Here is a 20867-nt window from a genome sequence, read left to right on the forward strand (position 1 = left end):
AAGCTAGTTTGCAGAGTGATGATTTATTTTTGAGTTGCTTGTACAATGGGAACCATTTTCTCAATGCAAATCAATTAAGATAGTCTATATTCTGTATAAAAACGTTACAATGAATCGAGAAATCACATGTTCTCTAGAAAAAAAAGGTAGAGAAAGAAATATAGTAAATACAATGTACTGTGCATGGTTAATATGGGCCAAAAGATATGGGTGAGTTTAGGATATAAATATGAAGAAGGGAAAGAATATTTATATTAATTTTTATTTGTATTCACCCAACGATTCATGACGATAATGATTTATAACACTGAATTTAAAAAATACACGAGTCCACAGAGATAGTCAAAACAAAAGTTTAATGCTATGGAAGGGGGAGGTAATGTGCTTTTTCAGGGCACAATGCCAGCAAATACAAGTTTATAGGAAAGAACAAATTAGAAAATTTTCAATGTACAAATACGATTATGATAATTGACACACAGGAGGGGTCATTAATGGATGGTAAAATTTTTAGAGAAAGATCTTTAGAAAAGAGGATGTTCACACACTCTCAAAGTACCACTCACTAAATTACTTATTAATTGTAGAAAGGAAAAAATGTGCCCTTACAATGAACAGATCTCGTAGGCCCCTCCATGACAACGTGACCCATGCTAGTACGGCAGTCACAGAGGTGGACACACCGGACATTCTTGGTCTCCAGGTGGGCTCCACTAGGAAGCACCCAGCACTAACTACGTAGGGGTCTTGGCAAGAGGGTCGGCCTGAGCTTAGTCATGAGGAAGTGGTCAGACCAGTGCACAATGTAGACCATTGAACCAGACAACTGACCTGATCTCTACAAACAAGGCAATGTCACCGCTACCAAAAACAACAAAAGGTGAGGAGAGGTTTTTGGATCCAAAGGACTAAAGAAATCTTTTTAGTCATTTAGCACCCCAAAAGTCTCTTCTCCTTTTTGCTATCTCATTTGTGGTGATGTTGCCTTGTTAGTAGAGGTGAGGCCAGTTGTCTTGTGCAGTGGTCTAAATTCTGCACTTGTCTCAGGACTACCTCATGACTGAATTCAGGCTAAACGTTGTCAGCAAGAGCACTGCATAGTTAGTGCTGTCTGCTCCTCGCACAGCCCAGCGGGTGGCACAGAACGCCCGGTCTGTCATGTTGTCTTCTGCCAGTTGCTCCTGATTCTGCTGATGTTAAGGATGGGAACTGAGAGCAGCAAGGGTTAAGGTGTCTCATAACCATGTGTGGGTCTCCTCAGTGACTCAGCACGATTGGAAGCTGAAGGGCTGGGATTTTTCCCGTCAAACCAGCCTTTGCAGTAAAAACTTTAGAGAGTGCTTTGTGGTTGCGATGTTGATCTTCAGCATAGGATCCCTTCACTGTTCTTTTTGGGTTGTAAATTGATTTGCTGTTTTACATTTTTTTCATAAGTGAAAATGGTACTTTTTGTGATGTGGATTCTTTCAAATCAGTAATATCTTTTCTTAGTTCCAGAGATCTTGGTATCCGAGAGACAGAAAGAGAAAATAAAAACGAAATGTGAAAATGGACAGACAGCTGCCAAGTGAACCCTGCCTGGCTCTGGAACCACTGTCGACTCCTAGAAATCTGGAAGCTGCAAGGTCTGCTTCTCTCCCTACTGGGGCCTGATGCGGACTTTGGTCACAAATGTCTGTCTTGGCCAGGAAATAGCCGCCACCGTGGGAACAGCAACCGGGCAGAGGCAGACATGCGTCCTCCGCTGGGTGACAGAACAAAGAGAGAACGGGAGAGTGCACGCCATCCGCTGACAGATGAGCACACCTCCGGCATCTGACTGCCCGTGACCACGCTGGAGAGAGATCACGGAATTGGCCCATCTGAGGACCACGGTGAGAAACACAGAGCACTCTGGGAAAGGGACACTTGGCGGTTGCGTGCATGGGGGAAACGGGGATAGTCAGCGCTCGCTGAATTCCCTCGATTGGAGATGCCCAGATGGCCCCTTCCAACGGAGTCCCGGGATTCTTCCGAATTACCTGCAACACAGGCCGTCTTGGACGCCCCCGTCGTCCTCCGGATCGGTGTGTTGGCCTGGAAAGAAATTCGCACGGGGCCAGTCACACTAAGCAGATCCCCACTCGACCCTTGGGAATCCAGTGTCCAGTCCCAGCCCAGGGACCTCCACATCCTCAGTGTGACAACGGCAGACGGGAAGAGCAATCTGCCAGGAGACCTCAGGCGGTGTCTCGTGAAAGTGCCGGCCTGGCTTTGCTGAGCCAGCGGGCCGCGTCTCCCCGATCGGGGAGGCCCTCAGCCCAGGATGCCCTCCCGAGTCTGGGAAAACAGCCAAAGAGGCGTGGGGCTCACACTGTCTGGGGCCCCAGCCTAAGAGACTGCTCCCACAAGTGCTGCACTACTCAGCCTTCTCTGCGCAGGGACACTAGTTGTGGAGGCTCGAGTCAAACTCATCGCCTGAGGGGAGAAGGCCGGCTGCACTCTACAAACCCTGGCATCCAGAGGCATCGTCGCCCCTGCTCCGCAGAAACACTGGCCACCCTGTGGGCTGGGAGAAGGCCAAGGCCTAGGCTCGCATGCGGGAAACCCGGGAGCACGGGAAACGGGACAGGTGGCTAGGGGCGTTCTTCCGAGGACTGCTTCCGAGTTGGAAGAGAGGCCAACGTGACGGAGCCGGAGAGTGGGGCCCAGAAGAGTGAAGCCCAGGAGGCATCTCGGAGGCAGATGTCCACAAGGAGGCCAGGCGGACGGGGTGGGCCCAGAATCTGGAGGGACATGCCTCAGGCGTGAAAGTTAGAGCACTGAACGTGCGAGGAGACATTTCACGCCAGTGGGGATGTTTGACAGACACCTGCCCTGGCGCTACAGCACAGGGGAGCTGAGTTTGCCCCGCCGGGTTTGGGTCCCGTGATGTGTCACTGGGGCCAGGGGCACCTGGGCATATCCTGACAAGAAGGAAGGGAGCGCAGCTCCCTCAAGGGTCTCCCGTCTGTGCTTCCAACTCTGTCCTCCAGCCTGATTCCCTTCAATGTGTCTGCACAGCCCGAGGGCTGGCATGCCAAGGACACGGACCGCCCAGGGAGTCCAGCTGGAGCCTTATCACCTGCACAGCGGCAATACTCACTGGGGGTGTCTGCCAGGGAGGAGACGGCCAGGCCCTGGAAGCAGAAGATGGCACTGCTCGACTGAGTCCAGCAGGACGCGGACTGGCCGACATCCATGGCACATGTCCAGAAGTAGTCCTTCAGGCACGCTCTCAGGAGCGGAAGCTCGACCGTGGGCGGCACATCCCTGCTGAGCCTGTGGGGGGAGGGAGAGCACAAGTGGAAACAAGCAGCTTTGGGAAACACACATTCCTAGAGCTGCTTTCCCTGGAAGGTGGAAGGGTCTGCTCACAGAAGAGCAATGGGTAGGGCTCAGCCAGGGAGATCACACAATCCTCCTCTGGCTGGGGCCAGGGCGCAGTTGAAGTGGGAACAGGAGAGAGAGCTGGAAAAAGACAGAGACAGAGACAGAGAGGGCCGGGGGGTGGGGTGCGCAGGGAGAGAGTCAGAGAGCGCGAGAGAGCAAGCTATCCAGTGGAGCCAAGGAGAGAAAGAGAGAGACAGAGACAGACAGAGAGACAGACAGAGAAAGACACAGAGATAGAAAGGGAGAGAGACAGACAGACAGACAGAGACAGAGGAGGAGAGAGCGAGCAGAGCTTGCTCAGAGCACCGAGCAGAAAATGAGCTCTTGAGCAAGGAGAACGAGTGCCTCCACTCCACAAGAGGCATCACACACCCACACACTCAGAGGACCCTAAAGGCGGCATCAACACTCTTGCATCCAGTTGGTGGAAATGCACAGACAGCTGCCAAGTGAACCCTGCCTGGCTCTGGCACCACTGTCGACTCCTAGAAATCTGGAAGCTGCAAGGTCTGCTTCTCTCCCTACTGGGGCATGATGCGGACTTTGGTCACGAATGACTGTCCTGGCTGGGAAATAGCCGCCACCTTGGGAACGGCAACCGGGCAGAGGCAGACATGCGTCCTCCGCTGGGTGACAGAACAAAGAGAGAACGGGAGAGTGCACGCCATCCTCTGACAGATGAGCACACCTCCGGCAACTGACTGCACGTGACCACACTGGAGAGAGATCACAGAATTGGCCCATCTGAGGACCACGGTGAGAAACACAGAGCACTCTGGGAAAGGGACACTTGGTGGTTGCGTGCATGGGGGAAACGGGGATAGTCAGCACTCGCTGAATTCCCTAGATCGGAGATGCCCAGATGGCCCCTTCCAATGGAGTCCCGGGATTCCTCCGAGTTACCTGCAATACACGCAGTCTTGGCCCCCCTCGTCCTCCGGATCGGTGTGTTAGCCTTGAAAGAAATTCGCACAGGGCCAGTCACACTAAGCAGATCCCCACTCGACCCTTGGGAATCCAGTGTCCAGTCCCAGCCCAGGGACCTCCACATCCTCAGTGTGACAATGGCAAACGGGAAGAGCAATCTGCCAGGAGACCTCAGGCGGTGTCTCGTGAAAGCGCCGGCCTGGCTTTCCTGAGCCAGCGGGCCACGTCTCCCCGATCGGGAGGCCCTCAGCCCAGGATGCTCTCCCGAGTCTGGGAAACCAGCCAAAGAGGCATGGGGCTCACACCTTCTGGGGCACCAGACTAACTGCCTGCTCGCACAAGTGCCGCGCTACTCAGCCTTCTCTGCGCAGGGACACTAGTTGTGGAGGCTCGAGTCGAATTCATCGCCTGAGGGGAGAAGGCCGGCTGCACTCTACAAACACTGGCATCCAGAGGCATCGTCGCCCCCTGCTCCTCAGTAACACGGGCCACCCTGTTGGCCGGGAGAAGGCCAAGGCATGGTACTGGTACAAAAACAGGTGCACAGATCAATGGAACAAAATTGAAAGCCCAGAAATACAACCACACATCTATGGACAGCTAATCTTTGACAAAGGAGCTGAGCGCATACAATGTACAAAAGAAAGTCTTTTCAACAAATGGTGCTGGGAAAACTGGAAAGCCACATGGAAAAGAATGGAAATTGACCATTCTTTTTCACCATTCACCAAAATAAACTCAAAATGGATTAAAGACCTAAAGGTGAGACCTGAAACCATAAGGCTTCTGGAAGAAAACGTAGGCAGTACACTCTTTGACATCAGTATTAAAAGGATCTTTTCGGACACCATGCCTTCTCAGAGAAGGGAAACAATAGAAAGAATAAACAAATGGGACTTCATCAGATTAAAGAGCTTCTTCAAGGCAAATGAAAACAGGATTGAAACAAAAAAACAACCCACTAACTGGGAAAAAATATTTGCAAGTCATATATCTGACAAAGGCTTAATATCCTTAATATATAAAGAACTCTCGCAACTCAACCACAAAACATCAAACAACCCAATCAAAAAATGGGCTGCAGACATGAACAGACAGTTCTCCAAAGAAGATATACTGATGGCCAATAGGCACATGAAAAGATGCTCATCATCGCTGATCATCAGGGAAATGCAAATCAAAACTACACTAAGATATCACCTTACACCCGTTAGAATGACAAAAATATCTAAAACTAATAGCAACTCATGTTGGAGAGGTTGCGGAGAAAAAAAAAAAATTCCCACCATACACTGCTGGTGGGAATGCAAACTGGTGCAGCCACTATGGAAAACAGTATGGAGATTCCTCAAAAAACTAAAAATAGAACTACCATACGATCCAGCCATCCCACTACTGGGTATTTATCCAAAGAGCCTGAAGTCAGCAATCCCAAAAGTCCTGTGCACCCCAATGTTTATTGCAGCACTGTTCACAATCGCCAAGACGTGGAAGCCACCGAAGTGCCCATCAACAGACGAATGGATAAAGAAGATGTGGTACATATATACCATGGAATACTACTCAGCTGCAAACCAGAACAAAATCATTCCATTTGCAATAACATGGATGGACCTTGAGAGAATCATGTTAAGTGAAATAAGCCAGCGAGAGAAAGATAATCTGTGTATGACTCCACTCATATGAGGAATTTAAAACTATGGACCAAGAACAGTTTAGTGGATACCAGGGGAAAGGTGGGGTGGGGGGTGGGCACAAAGGGTGAAGTGGTGCACCTACAACATGACTGACAAACATTAATGTACAATTGAAATTTCACAAGATTGTAACCTATCAATAACTCTATAAAAAAACCATAAACTGTAATGCATTCAATAAATGTTAATATAATTATAAAAAAAAAGAAAGACAAAAAAAGAAGAAGGACAGAAATGGGAAGAAGGGGATGAGGAAGGGGAGCAAGTTTGCTGTGAAAATATCTGGGAGATTTATCTTGGTTTAAACTTGATTGATGTGGCCCTAGGTCAGAAATTGTTAATAGCTCTCTACCACCTTTCTTCCTCTATTTTTTCCTTTTGTCTGCATTCTCTATCCCCAAACACAGACATCTCTGCCCCTCATTGCACTCAGCTGCCCTTCCTCCAAATGGAGAAGATGTCAGGGAACCTGAATAAGTTTACAGCTCTGGTTGGTGTTCCCCTGTATGTGACCCACCTCCTGTGTGGGAGTGCACAGACCAGTGATGGGACAGATGAGGGAGCATTTCTTCTTTTTCACGTATTCTTTGATGCGTTCATTCCAACAATATTTATGGAATGTGTACTAGGTTTTAGGCTAAGGGCTGGGGGTCCAGTGATAGAGGAGACCCATGAGCCCCATTCTACAGCTGCCAGTGGTGGAATCCACAGGCTATTTTGGTGCAAGGTGATAAGCGCTCAGATGAGGACATCTGGAGGAGCAGCCCAAACTCCAGAAAAGAATGTCAGGAAGGACCTTTCTGAGAAGGTGACTTTCCCTTCATTGTTCTCCCTTCTACCCTGGAGTGACCACAGAGATCTCTCAACTGGGAAAGTTTTCAGCTGTCATTGTTTTCATTGTGCCTCACACCTGTGGAGTGAAGTGGTTAAAGATCTAAGCTCTGGACTTAGATGAAATTAGTCCACATTATGGCTCCCTAAAATCACCTGACCCTTGGAAAGCTATTCATATATCAGAGTCTCAGTTCCTTTTACTGAATACAGATAATAAAGATAATACTAAAATACAGATAATAATAGTAAAGTCCTCACATGTGGTTTCCATAAAAATTAGATGAAATATCATATAGAGCCCTTAAAAGAATGCCTGACTTATACTAACTGCTTAATACCTGTTAGCTTTTATTATACTGCATTCTCAAGGGTTTAAAAAAGTCTACTTCAATTCTATTGCACACACTCATTAAAAAGAAGTTTTCAGGCACTTTTGCTGAAGAATCACTGCATTGTGGTAAACTCGGCAACAGATGTAAAGAAAACTAAGACACGTTCCCCGACTCAAAGAGTGCAGCGGGAGGGAGGGTGAAGTGAGGGGGATGGTGGGGGAGACACATATATATATGTAAATTATTCAAACACTGACAATACATTTTGTTTTCTATTTAAGAGAATACTGCATTCCAAAATTAGTAGTTTATGTGTTTGGACACATAAGGTATAAAGATGTAATTCTGTGACATCAACAACTGAATGGATGGGGACAGAGCTCTAAAGGAGCAGAGTTATTGTATGATATTGAAGTTAAGCTGGTATAAATTCAAATACAGTGTTATAACTTTAGGATGTTAAATATAATCTCCATGGGAACCACAAAGAAAATAGCCATAGAATATGCACAAGAGGAAATAGGCAAGGAATTTAAATTTTCACTACCAAAAAATCAACTAAATACAAAAGAAGACAGTAATGAAGAAAATGAGGGACAAAAAAGCTGTAAGGCTTATGGAAAACAAAGTGAGTCCTTCCTTATCAGCAATTATTTTAAATATAAATCGATTAAATTCTCCAATTGGCAGAATGGATTAAAAAAACATGTTCCAACTGTTTGCTCTCTATGAGAGACTCACTTTAGATCCAAGGACACAGATAAGTTAAAAGTGAAAGAAGGGAAAACAATATTCCATACCAATAGTAACCAAAAGAGAGCAGGATTGGTTCTAATAATATCAGACAAAATAGACTTTAAATAAAAAAATTCCAAGAGACAAAGGACATTCTATATTAATAAATGATTCAATACAGCAAGAATATATAACAATTATAAACATTTATGCAACTAATAACAGCCCATTAAACATATATGAAGCCAAGATTCACATAATTGAAAGGAGAAATAGTTCTACAGTAATATTTGGAAACTATTATTCAATGATACTCTACTAGTCTGCTCTCATAGTCTACTAGTCTACTCTCAATAATGCACAGAACAAACAGAGAGAAGAGAAATAAGGAAATAGAGGACTTCAAAACACAATAAAAGAACTTTACTGAACAGAGAGATACAGAGTACTCTACCCAACAAAAACAGAATCCACATTCTTCTCAAGTGCACATGGGTCATTTTCTAGGAAAGCCATAGGTTAGGCCACAAATTAAGTCTCAATAGATTTAAAAGATAGATGTCATGGAAAGTATCTTCTCCTACAACAACTGGGTGAAGTTAGAAGTTGACAACAGAAGGAAAAGTGGAAAATTTTTAAATGTGTGGAAATTGAACAACACACTCTTAAGCAAACAATTGATCAAGAATAAATCACCAGGGAAATTAAAAATACATAGAGACAAATGAAAACTAAACCACAACATACCAAAACCTGTGGGACACAGCAAGGGCAGCACTAAGGGGGAAATTTATAGCTGAAAATGTTTACATTGAAAATGAAGAAAGGTCTCAAATCAATAATCCACCTTTACAACTTAAGGAACTAGAAGATGAATAAACTCAACCAAACTCTAGCAGAAGGGAGGAAATAAAGATTAGAGCAGAGATAGATGAAATAGAGAATAGAAAAAGAATAGAGAAAGCCAAGGAAACCAAAGGTTGTTTCTTTGAAAAGGTCAACAAAATTGTCAATCTTTTAGCTAGGTGGACTAAGGAAAAAAGAGAAAAGACTCAAATTACTAAAATCAGAAATGAAATGAGGGGAATTACTACTGATTCCACAGAAATCAAAAGGGTATAAGAGTGAACTACAAAAAATTATATGCTAGCAAGTTGGATAACTGAGATAAAATGGACAAATTCCTAGACAAACAAAACCTGCCAAAACTAAATCACCAAGAAATAGAAAATCTGAATAGACCTATAACTATAGGTCTTACTATAACTAGTAAGGAGATTGAATCAATAATCACAATCTCCTGACAAAGAAAAGCCCTGGATCTCATGGCTTCACTAGTGAATTCTACCAAACATTTAAAGAAGAAATAACATAAATCCTTTTCAAACTTATCAACAGATTGCAGAAGAGGAAACACTCAATCAATGAGGTCAGCAGCATCCTGATACCAACGTCAGACAAAGATGCTACTAGAAAAGAAAACTTACAGACCAATATCCCTATGAACATTGATGCAAAAAGCCCCAGAATGTTAGCAGAATATTAGCAATCGAATTCATCAGTACATTAACAGGATTATACACCATGTCTAAGGGGGATTTCTTCCTGGAATGCAAAGATGGCTCAACATACAACAATCGATCAATGTAATCACCACATTAACAGAATGAAGGATAAAAACCACATGATCATCTCCAGCAATGCAGGAAAAGCATTTGACAAAAATCAACACCCTTTCATGACAAAAACAAAACAGGAATAGAAAGAAACTCTTTCAACATAATGAAAGTCATATATGAAAAACCCACAGTGAGCATCATACTCAGTGGTGAAACTGAAAGCTTTTCCTCCGAGATAAGAAACAAGGCAAGGATGCATTTCTACTTCTGTTCAACATAGTACAAGAAGTTCTAGCCAGAGAAATTTGGCAAGAAAAAGAAATAAAAGGCACTCAAATTGGAAAGGAAGAAGTAAAATTTCTAAAATTTTCGACATCTAAGATGACATGATCTTAGATGTAGAAAACCTTAAAGACTCCACAAAAATATTGTCAGAACTAATAAATGATTTCTGCAAGGAAGTGGGATATGGAGTCAACACAGGAAAATCAGTTGCATTTCTATACACTGACAATGAACAGCTTGAAAAGGAAATTAAGAAAACAATTCCATTTACAATAGCGTCAAAAAGAATAGAATACTTAGGAATTAACTTAGCCAAGGAGGTGAAAGACTTGTACATTGAAAACTATAAAACATTTCTGAAAGAAATTGAGGAAGACATAAAGAAATAGAAGGACATCTTATGCTCACGGATCGGAAGACTTAATATTGTTAAGACGTCAATACCGCCCAAGGTGATCTGCAGATTTCATGCATTCCCTACCAAAATCCCAATGATATTTTTTTCAGAAATAGAAAACCCATCCCGAATTCATATGGAATCTCAAAGGACCCTGATGAGCCAAAAGAATCCTGAAAAAGAAGAAAACAGGAGGACTCACACTTCCTGATTTCAAAACATACTACAAAGCTATGATAATCAAAATAGTGTGATTCCCAGGGCTGGCCCCGTGGCCGAGTGGTTAAGTTCGCGCGCTCCGCTGCAGGCGGCCCCGTGTTTCGTTGGTTCGAATTCTGGGCGCGGACATGGCACTGCTCATCAGACCACGCTGAGGCAGCGTCCCACATGCCACAACTAGAAGAACCCACAACGAAGAATACACAACTATGTACCGGGGGGCGTTGGGGAGAAAAAGGAAAAAATAAAATCTTTAAACAAAAAAGAAAAAAATGTCTTTAAAAAAAAAAAAAAGATGTTCTACACCACTAATCACTAGATACACGCAGGTACCACTTCACATCCATTTGGATGGTCATGATTAAAACATACAAAAAGCAAGTGTTGAAGAGGATGTGGAGAAAAACACATGCACTGTTGGTAGGAATGTAAAATGGCACAGCTCCTGTGGGAAACAGTAAGGCAGTTCCTCAAAAAATTAAAAGTAGAATGACCATATGACCCAGAAATTCCACTTTGGGGGTATATACCCAAAAGATTTCAAAGCATGTCTTGAAGAGGTATACTTGTATACCTATGTTCATAGCAGCATTATTCACAATAGCTAAAAAGTGGATGCAACCCAATGTCCATTAATAAATGGATAAGCAAAATATGGTATATACATACAATGGAATATTTCTCAGCCTTAAAAAGCAAGGAAACGCTGACATATGCTAGAACATGGATGAACCTTGAGGACGTTACGCTAAGTGAAGTAAGCCAGTCACAAATAGACAAATACCGTATAATTCCACTAATATGAGGTACTTAGAGTAATGAAATCATAGAGGTAGAAAGTAGAATGGTGGTTGCCGGGGCCTGGGGCGGGGGAGAATGGAGATTTATTGTTTAATAGGTATAGAGTTTCAGTGTTGCAAGATGAAAAGAGTTACAGAGATGGATGATGGTGACGGTTGCATAACAGTAAGAACTTACTTAATACCACTGAATGGTACACTTAAAAATGGTTAAGATGGTCAATTTTATGTCATGTGTAGTATACCAGAATGAAAAACGTTCAGAAAGAAGCCCACTGTGAATAAAGCTATGTCTGGTTCAACAGTTTCGGATTCCCATTTTTCAGAGTCCTTCCAGCTGCCCAAGAATAGGGAATTTCTTCAGACCAGTGGCTCTCAAGCTGTACCGTGCATCAGAATAATCTGGAAGGCCTATTAAAACACATTGCTGGAGCCCACTCCCAGAGTTCCCGATTCAGCAGATATAGAGAGGGACCCAGGAGTGTGCACTTCCAGCAAGTTCCTGGGTGATTCTAATGCTGCTGGTGTGGGGACCACAACTGAGAACCACTGTCGTAGAATTTCTATTTTCCACTTAGGATCTTGTACTAGTTTGCTGGAGCTGCTGTAACAAAATCCCACACAGTGGGTGGCTTAAACAACAGAAATTGATGCCACAGTCCTGGAGGCTGGAAATCCGAGATCCAGGTGTCAGAAGGGCTGACTTCTGAGGGGTGTGAGGGGGAGTCTGTCCTCGGCTCGCCCCCAGCTTCTCGTTGTTCACTGGCAATCTTTGGCGTTCCTTCGCTTGTCGATGCAGCACCTGACCTCTGCCTTCATCCTCACATGACGGTCTGTCTCTGGGCCCAAATTTCCCCTTTTCATAAGGAGACCAGTTACACTGGATTAGGGCCCACCCTAATGACATCGTCTGAACTTCTCCTCGCCAGAGACCCTATTTCCAAATAAGGTCATATTCTGAGGTACTGGGGTTGGCAGTTCAACATCTTTTGGGGCTAGATTCAACTGATAACAAGTCCCTTAGATATTTTGGTCTCCACTCGGCTGAACAATTCACTAAGCAGCACACTGAGCATTATCATGGGCAATTCTGTCCTTTCCTTCTCTGCAGGCCTGGCCTGGCTGGGGCCACTTGAATTATCAGATGCCTTTGTTCTCCTTTATACCGTAGGCTTGCAGTGGACTTTGGCTTCTGGTTCCACTTTCTTGCAATTTTAGAGGAGAAACCCTTCCATCCTTGTACATCTGTTCCTGCCCCTTTAGCACCAAGAGCAAACCCATCACAGTGGGCCATGAGACGCAGCACATACAGAAATCAATAACGTTCTTATATACGTGAATAACAAGCTAGAAAACAGAATGGAAGAAAAGATTCCATTTACAATAACAATAAAAGATGAAATATTTGGAGATGAATTTAACAAGTAATGTGTGAGATCTAGACGACAACCTGCAAACACTGAAAGATTCTGAGGAGGGCAGTGGCGCAGACCTGGAATAACCAAGATGAAGGTGCCGCGAAGCACGCTGACAGACGTTATAGGGAGCCAGCCTGTCAGACTCCACAGTTAAAGACCCAGGTCTTCTGAGACTGTTTCCTTTGACAACCAACTCGACCGCACAGAACAATGATAATGCCGTGTGGGATTTCTAGGAGTTCTTTATATGTTCTGGAGACAAGCCTTTTGCTATGTGTTACAAAATCTTTTCCCACTCTGTGGCTTGCTCTTTCACTCTCTTTATGTATCTTTGATGAACAGAGGTTCTTAATTATAATGAATTGCAACTTATTGTTTCTTTTTCCTTTCGTGTCTTATTGAAGCTTTCCTTATTCTTAGGTCATAAAGATATTCAGCTATGTAATATTCTAGAAGCACTATTGTTTTATGTTTCACATATAAATCTCCAATCCACCTGTAATTAAGTTTTGTATTTATTATGAGCGAAGAGTTGTTTAATTTTCTTTCCTAGTTTGATTTCAAATTGTCCCAGCACCCCTGTGATGGAAAACAGTTATTTTCCCCACTTCTCTGTACTTTCCTGCTAGGTGGTTTGGCGCCCTCTTGCTTTTTCCACGTATTTCCTCTCCACACCCTCATTTCCTCGGAGGGTCCTATCCTTGGACAGTCAGGCTGGGAAGAAGAGGATGTCACATGACTGGGTGTGAGAGGAGAGACCACTTAAAGGAGTAACAGTAAAAGACTCTACCAGAGGCTCAGAAATGATCTCCCCAGGTCTGAAGCCCGCACCATGCTGAAGGGTTTCTGCAGCTCAGAGACATCCACTGCGACCCAGGGCAGACCCTGCTGCTGGGAATATCTTAGCACAGCTCTGTTACCTCTTCTCCATTGAACCACTAACAGAAAGGAATTGCTGCTCCTAAGAAAGTGACTCATGGGCACTGACCCCTCTCCTGGCTAGGAAGAAAAATAGCAGAGAACACAATCTGGTCATTGTCATTGAAAAGATAAAACCGAGATGCAGAAAGTCATTGTCCTAATGATCACTTTTTATTCCCCTTCGAGCATTAAACCCCAAAGAGAAAGGGATGGGAGACTTAATCATCGACTTGATCACAGCCCCTGAATTCTCCTTCCACAGGGGTATAGGAGCTTTCTCTTACTCCTCCCTTCTTCCTCGACTGCCTGGAATGAAAAATTCACTGCTATGTGGGGATCCTGGGCTTGTTTTTCAAACTCTCTGAGGATTGCTGCTGAGTCCTTTATGAGGAAAGCCCAGCGGTGTCCTCTGTCCACATTCTTTGCCCAAAGGAGATGAGAACTTCAGTTTTCTCAGGGAGAGCCTAGGCTCAACACAGAATCCTAGACTTAGAACTTATCATCAAGTTCATTTCCTTCCGTGGGAAACAACATAAAGTTACAAAATTTCAAAATTAGCCAACTAGAGGTTAAAAAGCAAAAATCAAACATCTATTATCAATATCATTTCACATGAAAGATATTTCAATGACAACAAAATAGAAAGGACACAATCGCAGACTAATTATAGTTCTTTAGCTTGAATATATCTAGTTTCAAGCAAAAGCCACACTTTCATTCTTATAGTTTTTTGTTGTTGCCAACCACAGGAATGTGTCATGACCTGCTGCAACCTTTGGATGGCAATTTGGGAACCTTCCATTCAGTACAAACCCCTCTGATGATTAAAATCTTTGACATCATTCCTACCCTAGAGTTAACGAGTTCTGTAAGAAATATTTACCTCCCTCTCCCAATAATAGAATCAACCATTTCTTCCTATGTATTTTCCTATTGTGGGGGAGAGCTTTTATTATGCAAATGATAGCATTGCATTTCAAAGGTCTGTCTTTTTTAGAAAGTCTTAGGAAAAACTGGGTGACTTCCTAAGTTTCCTAAGCTAATATTTTTTATTTTGAGAACGTCAAGGAGATGCCACCCAAACACTAGTGAGACAGGCTAATGCAGAGATGACAGCTCATTGGGAACAGAGCTGCTGGAGCCAGCAACTGTTAGGGACACTTAAATGGTAACGGACCAATTGCTGGATGCCGAGTGTGGAATAGTTGAGAGTTTAAAACTCCTGGGGGCCCAGACTTGGGGGTGAGTCCCCACACTTCTGTGAGTTTTATCTCCAGGTGCTTGAGCAGGTTCTTATGATGGAGATCAGAAAAACCCCCAAAGGACTGACACTAGCAACTTCCAGACCTGCTAGAAAGCTACAGTTATCCAAACAGTGTGGAACTGGTGAAAACACAGAAAATAGGTCAATGGAACAAAATCAGAAATAGATCTACATAAATGCAGTCAATTAATGTTTGCAAAGGAGCAAAAGCAATTCAATGGAGAAAGTATAATGATAGTCTCTTCCACAAATGATGCTGGAGCAACTGGACACCTACATTGAAAAAAAAAGAATCCAGACAGAGACCTTCTTCCTTTCACAAGGTGGATTATAGTCCTAAATGTAAGGTGTAAAAACCACAAAAATTATAGAAGATAACATGGAAGGATATCTAGGTGACTTTGGGTTTGGTGATCTTTTTTGATATAATGCTAAAAGCACAATCCATGAAAGAAAAAATTGATAAGTTGGACTTCATTAACATTAAAAACTTCTGCTCTGTGAAAGACACTGTTAAGCTAATTAAAGGCAAGCCACAGACTGGGAGATAATCTTTGCAAAACACATACCTGATGAAGGACTGGTATCCTAAATATACAAAGAACTCTTAAAACTCAACAATGAGACAGCTAACTTCCCAATTAAAAAATGGACAAAAGATCTAAAAAGACACTTCACCAAAAAAAGAAATACAGATGGCAAAGAAACCTCTGAAAGTTGCATAAAATCATTTGTCATTAGGGAACTGCAAATTAAAACGCCAGTGAGATATCTCTCTATACCCATTACAATGACTAAAATTCAAAGCACTGATAACACCAAATGTCGGCAAGGATGTGGATCAATAGGACTCTCATTCATTAGTGATGGGAACACAAAAATGGCACAGCCACTTTAGAAGACAGTTTGGCAGTTTCTTACAAAACTAAACATACTCTTACATTTGATCCAACAATCACAGTCCTTGGTATTTCCCCAAATGAGATGAAAAGTTATGTTCCTACAAAAATCTGCAGATGAGTGCTTATAGCTGCTTTCTTCATAATTGTCAAAAAGTGGAAGGGACCGAGATGTCCTTCCTTAGGTGACTGGATAAACAAGCTGAGGTACATCTGTACAATGGAATGGTGTTCAGCAATAAAAAGAAACGAGCCATCAGGCCATAAATGACGTGGAGGAACCTTAAACACATAGTGTTAAGTGAACAAAGCCAGTCTGAAAAGTCCACACACTGTATGATGCCAACTATAGGACATTCCAGAAAAGGCAAAATCACAGAGACAGTGGAAAGGTCTGTGGTTGCCGTGGGTTTGTGAGGAGGAGAGGAGAGGTGAACAAGGGAAGCGCCGGGACTGGTGAGCAGTGAGACTATTCTGTATGACACTGTGCTGGGGGATTCATGACACGATGCATCTGTCAAACCCCATAGAACTGTGTGACACAAAGAATGAACTCTAATGTAAACTATGGGCTTTAGTTAATAATAAAGTATCAATATTGGTTCATCAATTGTAACAAGTGTACCACAATAATGCAAGATGCCATCATAGTGGAAATTGTGTGAGGGAAAACAGGGGGTATGTGAGAACTCTATACTATCTGCTCAATTTATCTGTCAACACAAAACTGTTCTAAACAGTAACGTCTATATAGTAAAGCTGCAGGGTAAAGAGCAACAGACAAAAATCAGTTGTGTTTCTATACACTAACAATGAAATAGCAGAAAGAGAAATTAAGAATACAATCCCATTTACAATTGCAACAAAAAGAATAAAATAGCTAGGAATAAATTTAACCAAAAGGGTGAAAGACCTAGACAGTGAAAACTATAATACATTGTTCAAAGAAATCAAAGAAGACATAAAGAAATGCAAAGAAATTCCATGCTCATGGATTGGAAGAATTAACATAGTTATAATATCCATACTTCCTGAAGCAATCCACAGATTCAATGCAATCCCTATCAAAGTCCCAATGACACTTTTTACAGAAATAGAACAAAGAATACCAAAATTTATAGAGAACAATGTAAAACCCTGAACAGCCAAAAGAATCTTGAGAAAAAAGAATGATGCTGAAGGTGTCCCATGCCCCGCTTTCAAAATATACTACAAAGATATAGTAATCAAAACAGCATGATACTGACACAAAAGCAGCACACAGATCAATGGGACAGAACTGAGCTCCCAGAAATAAACCTGCACATCTATGGACAGCTAATTTTCAATAAGAGAGCCAAGAAAATAAAATGGAGAAAGGAAAGTCTCTTCAATAAATGGTGTTGGGAGAACTGAACAGCCACATGCAAAAGAATGAAAGCAGACCATTATCTTACACCATGCACAAAAATTAACACAGAATGGATTAAAGGCTTGAATGTAAGACCTGAAGCCATAAAACTTCTAGAAGAAAACCTAGGCAGTACACTCTTTGACATCAAACTTAGCAGTATCTTTTTGAATAGCGTGTCTGACCAAGCAAGGGAAACAAAAGAAAAAATGAACAAATGGGACCAAACTAAAAAACTTCTGCACAGCAAAGGAAACCATCAACAAAACAAACAGACCAGCCACTAACTGGGAGAGGATATTTGCAAATCCTAGATCTGATATGAGGTTACTATCCAAAATATATAAAGAACTCATACAACTCAAACACAGAAAAACAAACAATGCAATTAAAAAGTGGGCAAAGGATCTGAACAGACATTTTTCTAAAGAAGAAACACAGACAGTCAAAAGGACTTGACAAGATGTTCAACATTGCTAATTATTAAGGAAATGCAAATCAAAACTGCAATGAGATACCACCTCACACTCGTCAGAACGGCTCTAATTAACGACAAGAAACAACAAGTATTGGAGAGGACGTGGAACAAAGGGAACCCTCACACACTGCTGGTGGGAATGTAAACTGGTGTAGCCACCATGAAAAAGCATGGAGGTTCCTAAAACAATTGAGAATAGAACTACCATATGATCCAGCCACTCCATTTCTTGGTATTTATCCAAAGAACATGAAAACACAAATGCAAAAAGATATTTATACCCCTATGTCCATTGCAGCATTCTTCACAATAGCCAAGACGTGGAAACAACCTAAGCGCCCATCAATGGATGAATGGGTAAAGATGTGGTATATATATACACAATGGAATACTACTCAGCTGTAAAAAATGATGCAATCTTGCCATTTGTGATAACATGGACGGAACCTGAGGGTATTATACTAAGCAAAATAAGTCAGACAGAGAAAGTCAAATACTGTATGATTACCAGAGGGGAGGAGGGAGAAAGGAGTAATAGGCCACATGTGTAGGGTGAAAGATGGTAGGTAGTCTTTGGGTGGTGAATATGATGTAGTGTACAATGAAATAGAAATAGAATGATGTATATCTTAAATTATGCAATATTATAAACCAGGTACCTCAATAAAAAATGTCTATTAATTAAAAAACAAAAGTAAGGATGCCACACCCTCAAATCTACGTGTGGGTGGCATCCTGTAATGGTGTGGTTAATACTAGTGTTGAGTTGCACCAACCTGGAGTCTGAAGAGCTGGTGATTCGATGCTTGTGCCTTCAGCCACTGGCCCTGGTAGTTCCCCTGGAATCCAGATGTTTGCATCAGGCAGGTCAAGTTGGCTTCGGTGCCCCAAATGTTGCAGAGAGACCAATGGCATCTGATAAGGACCAGGAGAAAACACCGCGCAGAGCAGAACTCGGTGACTATTCAGGGCTGAGATCCGGCCGCTGCCCCACCTGCGCCCACGGAGCAAGGGAGAGCGAGGGCAGAAAGTGAGAGACAAAGGATGAGGTTGCTGCCTGAAAGGTCAAAGCACCACCTCTGAAGCCGCCTCGTTTCAGGTGAGACCACAGCCTCTTGCGCTGAAGTCATCCATTTGCCATTCTTCCCTGCACTTCACCTGTCACGCTCACCTGGATTCCCCCCAGGCCCGGGGAAGGGGAAGACACACGTGGGAAGGACACCAGCGGGCTGTGCCGCCAAAGCGCTGTCGCCCTCTCCTGGCCTCCAGAGGACAGCTCCACGGGGCAGGGACTGGAGTTTGCTCACCATGCAGACCCTCGCGTGGAGGGGGGCCTGGCACCCAATACATGCTCAGTTAAGGAAGGCATTCGCCACAGGGTGCCGGGAGGGACCAAGCATTTCACTGTGGACTACGTGTTTTTAGTCCTAGAGGAACTCCGGGACAGGAGGATGGGAAAGGCTTTCCAAAGTGGCCGTTGTTTAAAACTTTAATGCTGGCAGCTGAATCATAGAAATGTTCCGACTGCAGAAACATCTAGAGGGCACCACCTGCAACCGCACTGAGCTCCCACCCAGGACCCTGCAGGGCCTCAGTCTGGGGGATGCCGGTGGGCGCGAGTGGGGGTGAACCCGGAAATTGAAGAGGAGAAAGAAGGTGAGGGAGGGAAAGTGACGAGGGAGAGAGAGAAACAGAGACAGAGATGCAGATACAGCCACTACGGAAAGAGCCCAGAAGAAAACACTGTCACCTGGGTACACCCAACCACACCGCCGCAGGTCGTGGGTGGCGCTGTGCTCACGGCGCGAGGTGTAGGGGCTCTGGCAGCTTCCGTTCGAATCCCGAATCCCATTCACAGTAGAGGAGGGCTGTCTGTCTCAGATAGAAGTCGGCAATTCCGTGTGATTTTGCTCTTTGGACTGGGAGCTCTCCCTTGGGCAAGGCGGCTCTTGGCGCGCCACAGGAGGACGATTCAGCAGTCAGAGGCACTGAGACTCCGCCGGAGGTTCCCGTACCCGGGAGTCGGCAGCGACCCCGGTCTGGAGACCAAGCTCCCAACAGCGCCAGGAGGGCAGTTGGAGACAGTCTCTTGGTGAGCCCCTCTGTCCAAGCGGAACTTCTCCGTCTAAATGGGGCGCTAGGATGGGTTTTCTTTGGACCAGCCCTTGCAGCATCCTGGGCGAGGCGAATCCCAGCACGCCGTCCCTGCGGAGGCCACAAGGAGGCGCCGTGGGCTTTCCACCGGAAAGGCTGGCCGAGGACAAGGTCTCCCACTGGTTTCAATGTCCCTCAGAGGCTGCCTATTTAAATAGGGGTCACCCCAGGCACGGGGTCACCTTGGATCAGCCCGTCCTCCCCAGGCCTCGAGGACTGGCTGTGGACGCTCAGCCACTCAGCTGGGGCCGCCTCACTCTGTCTTCCAGCAAGAACCCCCAGAGGGCTCTCACCAAGGAGAAGTGTATCCCTCATCGCCCTCTCAGCCTGTGGTGGTCTGTGGTGGCCCCTTCCTACCTTGGTTTGGACAGCGTGTGCGGTGGGGGCGCAGGGGCGGTGGATCAGGGAGGAGAGGGAAGAGGAGCAGAGGGAGGAGAGGAGAGGATGGAGAGAGTGAGGGAAAAATGGGTGGTGAGGAAGACAGCAAGGAAGGGCGGGCGAGGAATAGAAAGGGATGAGGACGAGGAGGAGAGGGAGGGGGAGGGGGAGGAGGAGGAGGAGAGGTACCATGGAGGAAGGAGAGGAGATGGAGGGAGCTGGAGAAAAGGGGTGGTGAGGGAGACAGCAAGGAAGACGCGGGGGGTGCGCGGGCGCCAAGAGGAGGAGGGAGAAGCACTTCTAGCAAGTCCCAAGTCGTGTTCTGGGGATCATCAGAGCTCCCAGGGCAGTGGGAAGAGGGCAACTGCAAAGAAAAGGAAAGGAACTTTTTCTTTCCTGCCAGATAATTTACCGCAGAGCAGGAAACTCTAGTGATCCAGGCAGAGCAGGTGGATTTCGGGGAAGCCTAAAAGCCCTTCCCTGTCGCTATGATGGATTTTATCTCGTTCCCCGACGTGCGAACCCAGAGAGACGGCAGAGAGCACGGGAGTCAGGGCGACCCCTCCGTCGCGGAGGAAGCGCACTGGGCCCGGGGGCAGGGCGACGCCCGGCGGCGCGGGTCCCGGGCGCAGGGACTGGAAAGGCCGTGCTCTCCCCGGGCGTCCGCTCGGTGCCTTCGCCGCGCGCACTCAGGACTCGGCCTCCAGCG

The 20867-nt window shown here is 44.7% G+C and overlaps 1 protein-coding gene across 1 annotated transcript; it reads right to left on the reverse strand.

Annotated features, from left to right (window-relative positions):
• Positions 1–337: 337 nt before the first annotated feature.
• LOC106781219 (uncharacterized) lies at positions 338–20707 on the reverse strand. Its single transcript, XM_070266924.1, has 5 exons — positions 19377–20707; positions 18403–18620; positions 3125–3300; positions 2022–2076; positions 338–1501 (listed from the first exon to the last, which is right to left on the reverse strand). The coding sequence occupies exons 2-5, from the start codon at positions 18484–18486 to the stop codon at positions 1472–1474; spliced, it is 345 nt and encodes a 114-aa protein (XP_070123025.1). The 5' UTR covers positions 18487–18620; positions 19377–20707; the 3' UTR covers positions 338–1471.
• Between the last annotated feature and the right edge of the window lie 160 nt (positions 20708–20867).

Source organism: Equus caballus, chromosome 5 (genome assembly GCF_041296265.1).
Source record: "Equus caballus isolate H_3958 breed thoroughbred chromosome 5, TB-T2T, whole genome shotgun sequence".
NCBI classification, from domain to species: Eukaryota; Metazoa; Chordata; class Mammalia; order Perissodactyla; family Equidae; genus Equus; species Equus caballus.

Coding starts and splice junctions, on each gene's coding strand:
- LOC106781219 (XM_070266924.1), bottom strand. CDS start 18,486: ATGCAAACATCTGGATTCCAGGGGAACTACCAGGGCCAGTGGCTGAAG. Junction 3,301..18,402: donor ACCAGCTCTTCAGACTCCAG/GTTGGTGCAACT, acceptor CTCCCCCCACAG/GCTCAGCAGGGATGTGCCGC. Junction 1,502..2,021: donor CAAGACGGCCTGTGTTGCAG/GTAATTCGGAAG, acceptor TCGGATACCAAG/ATCTCTGGAACTAAGAAAAG.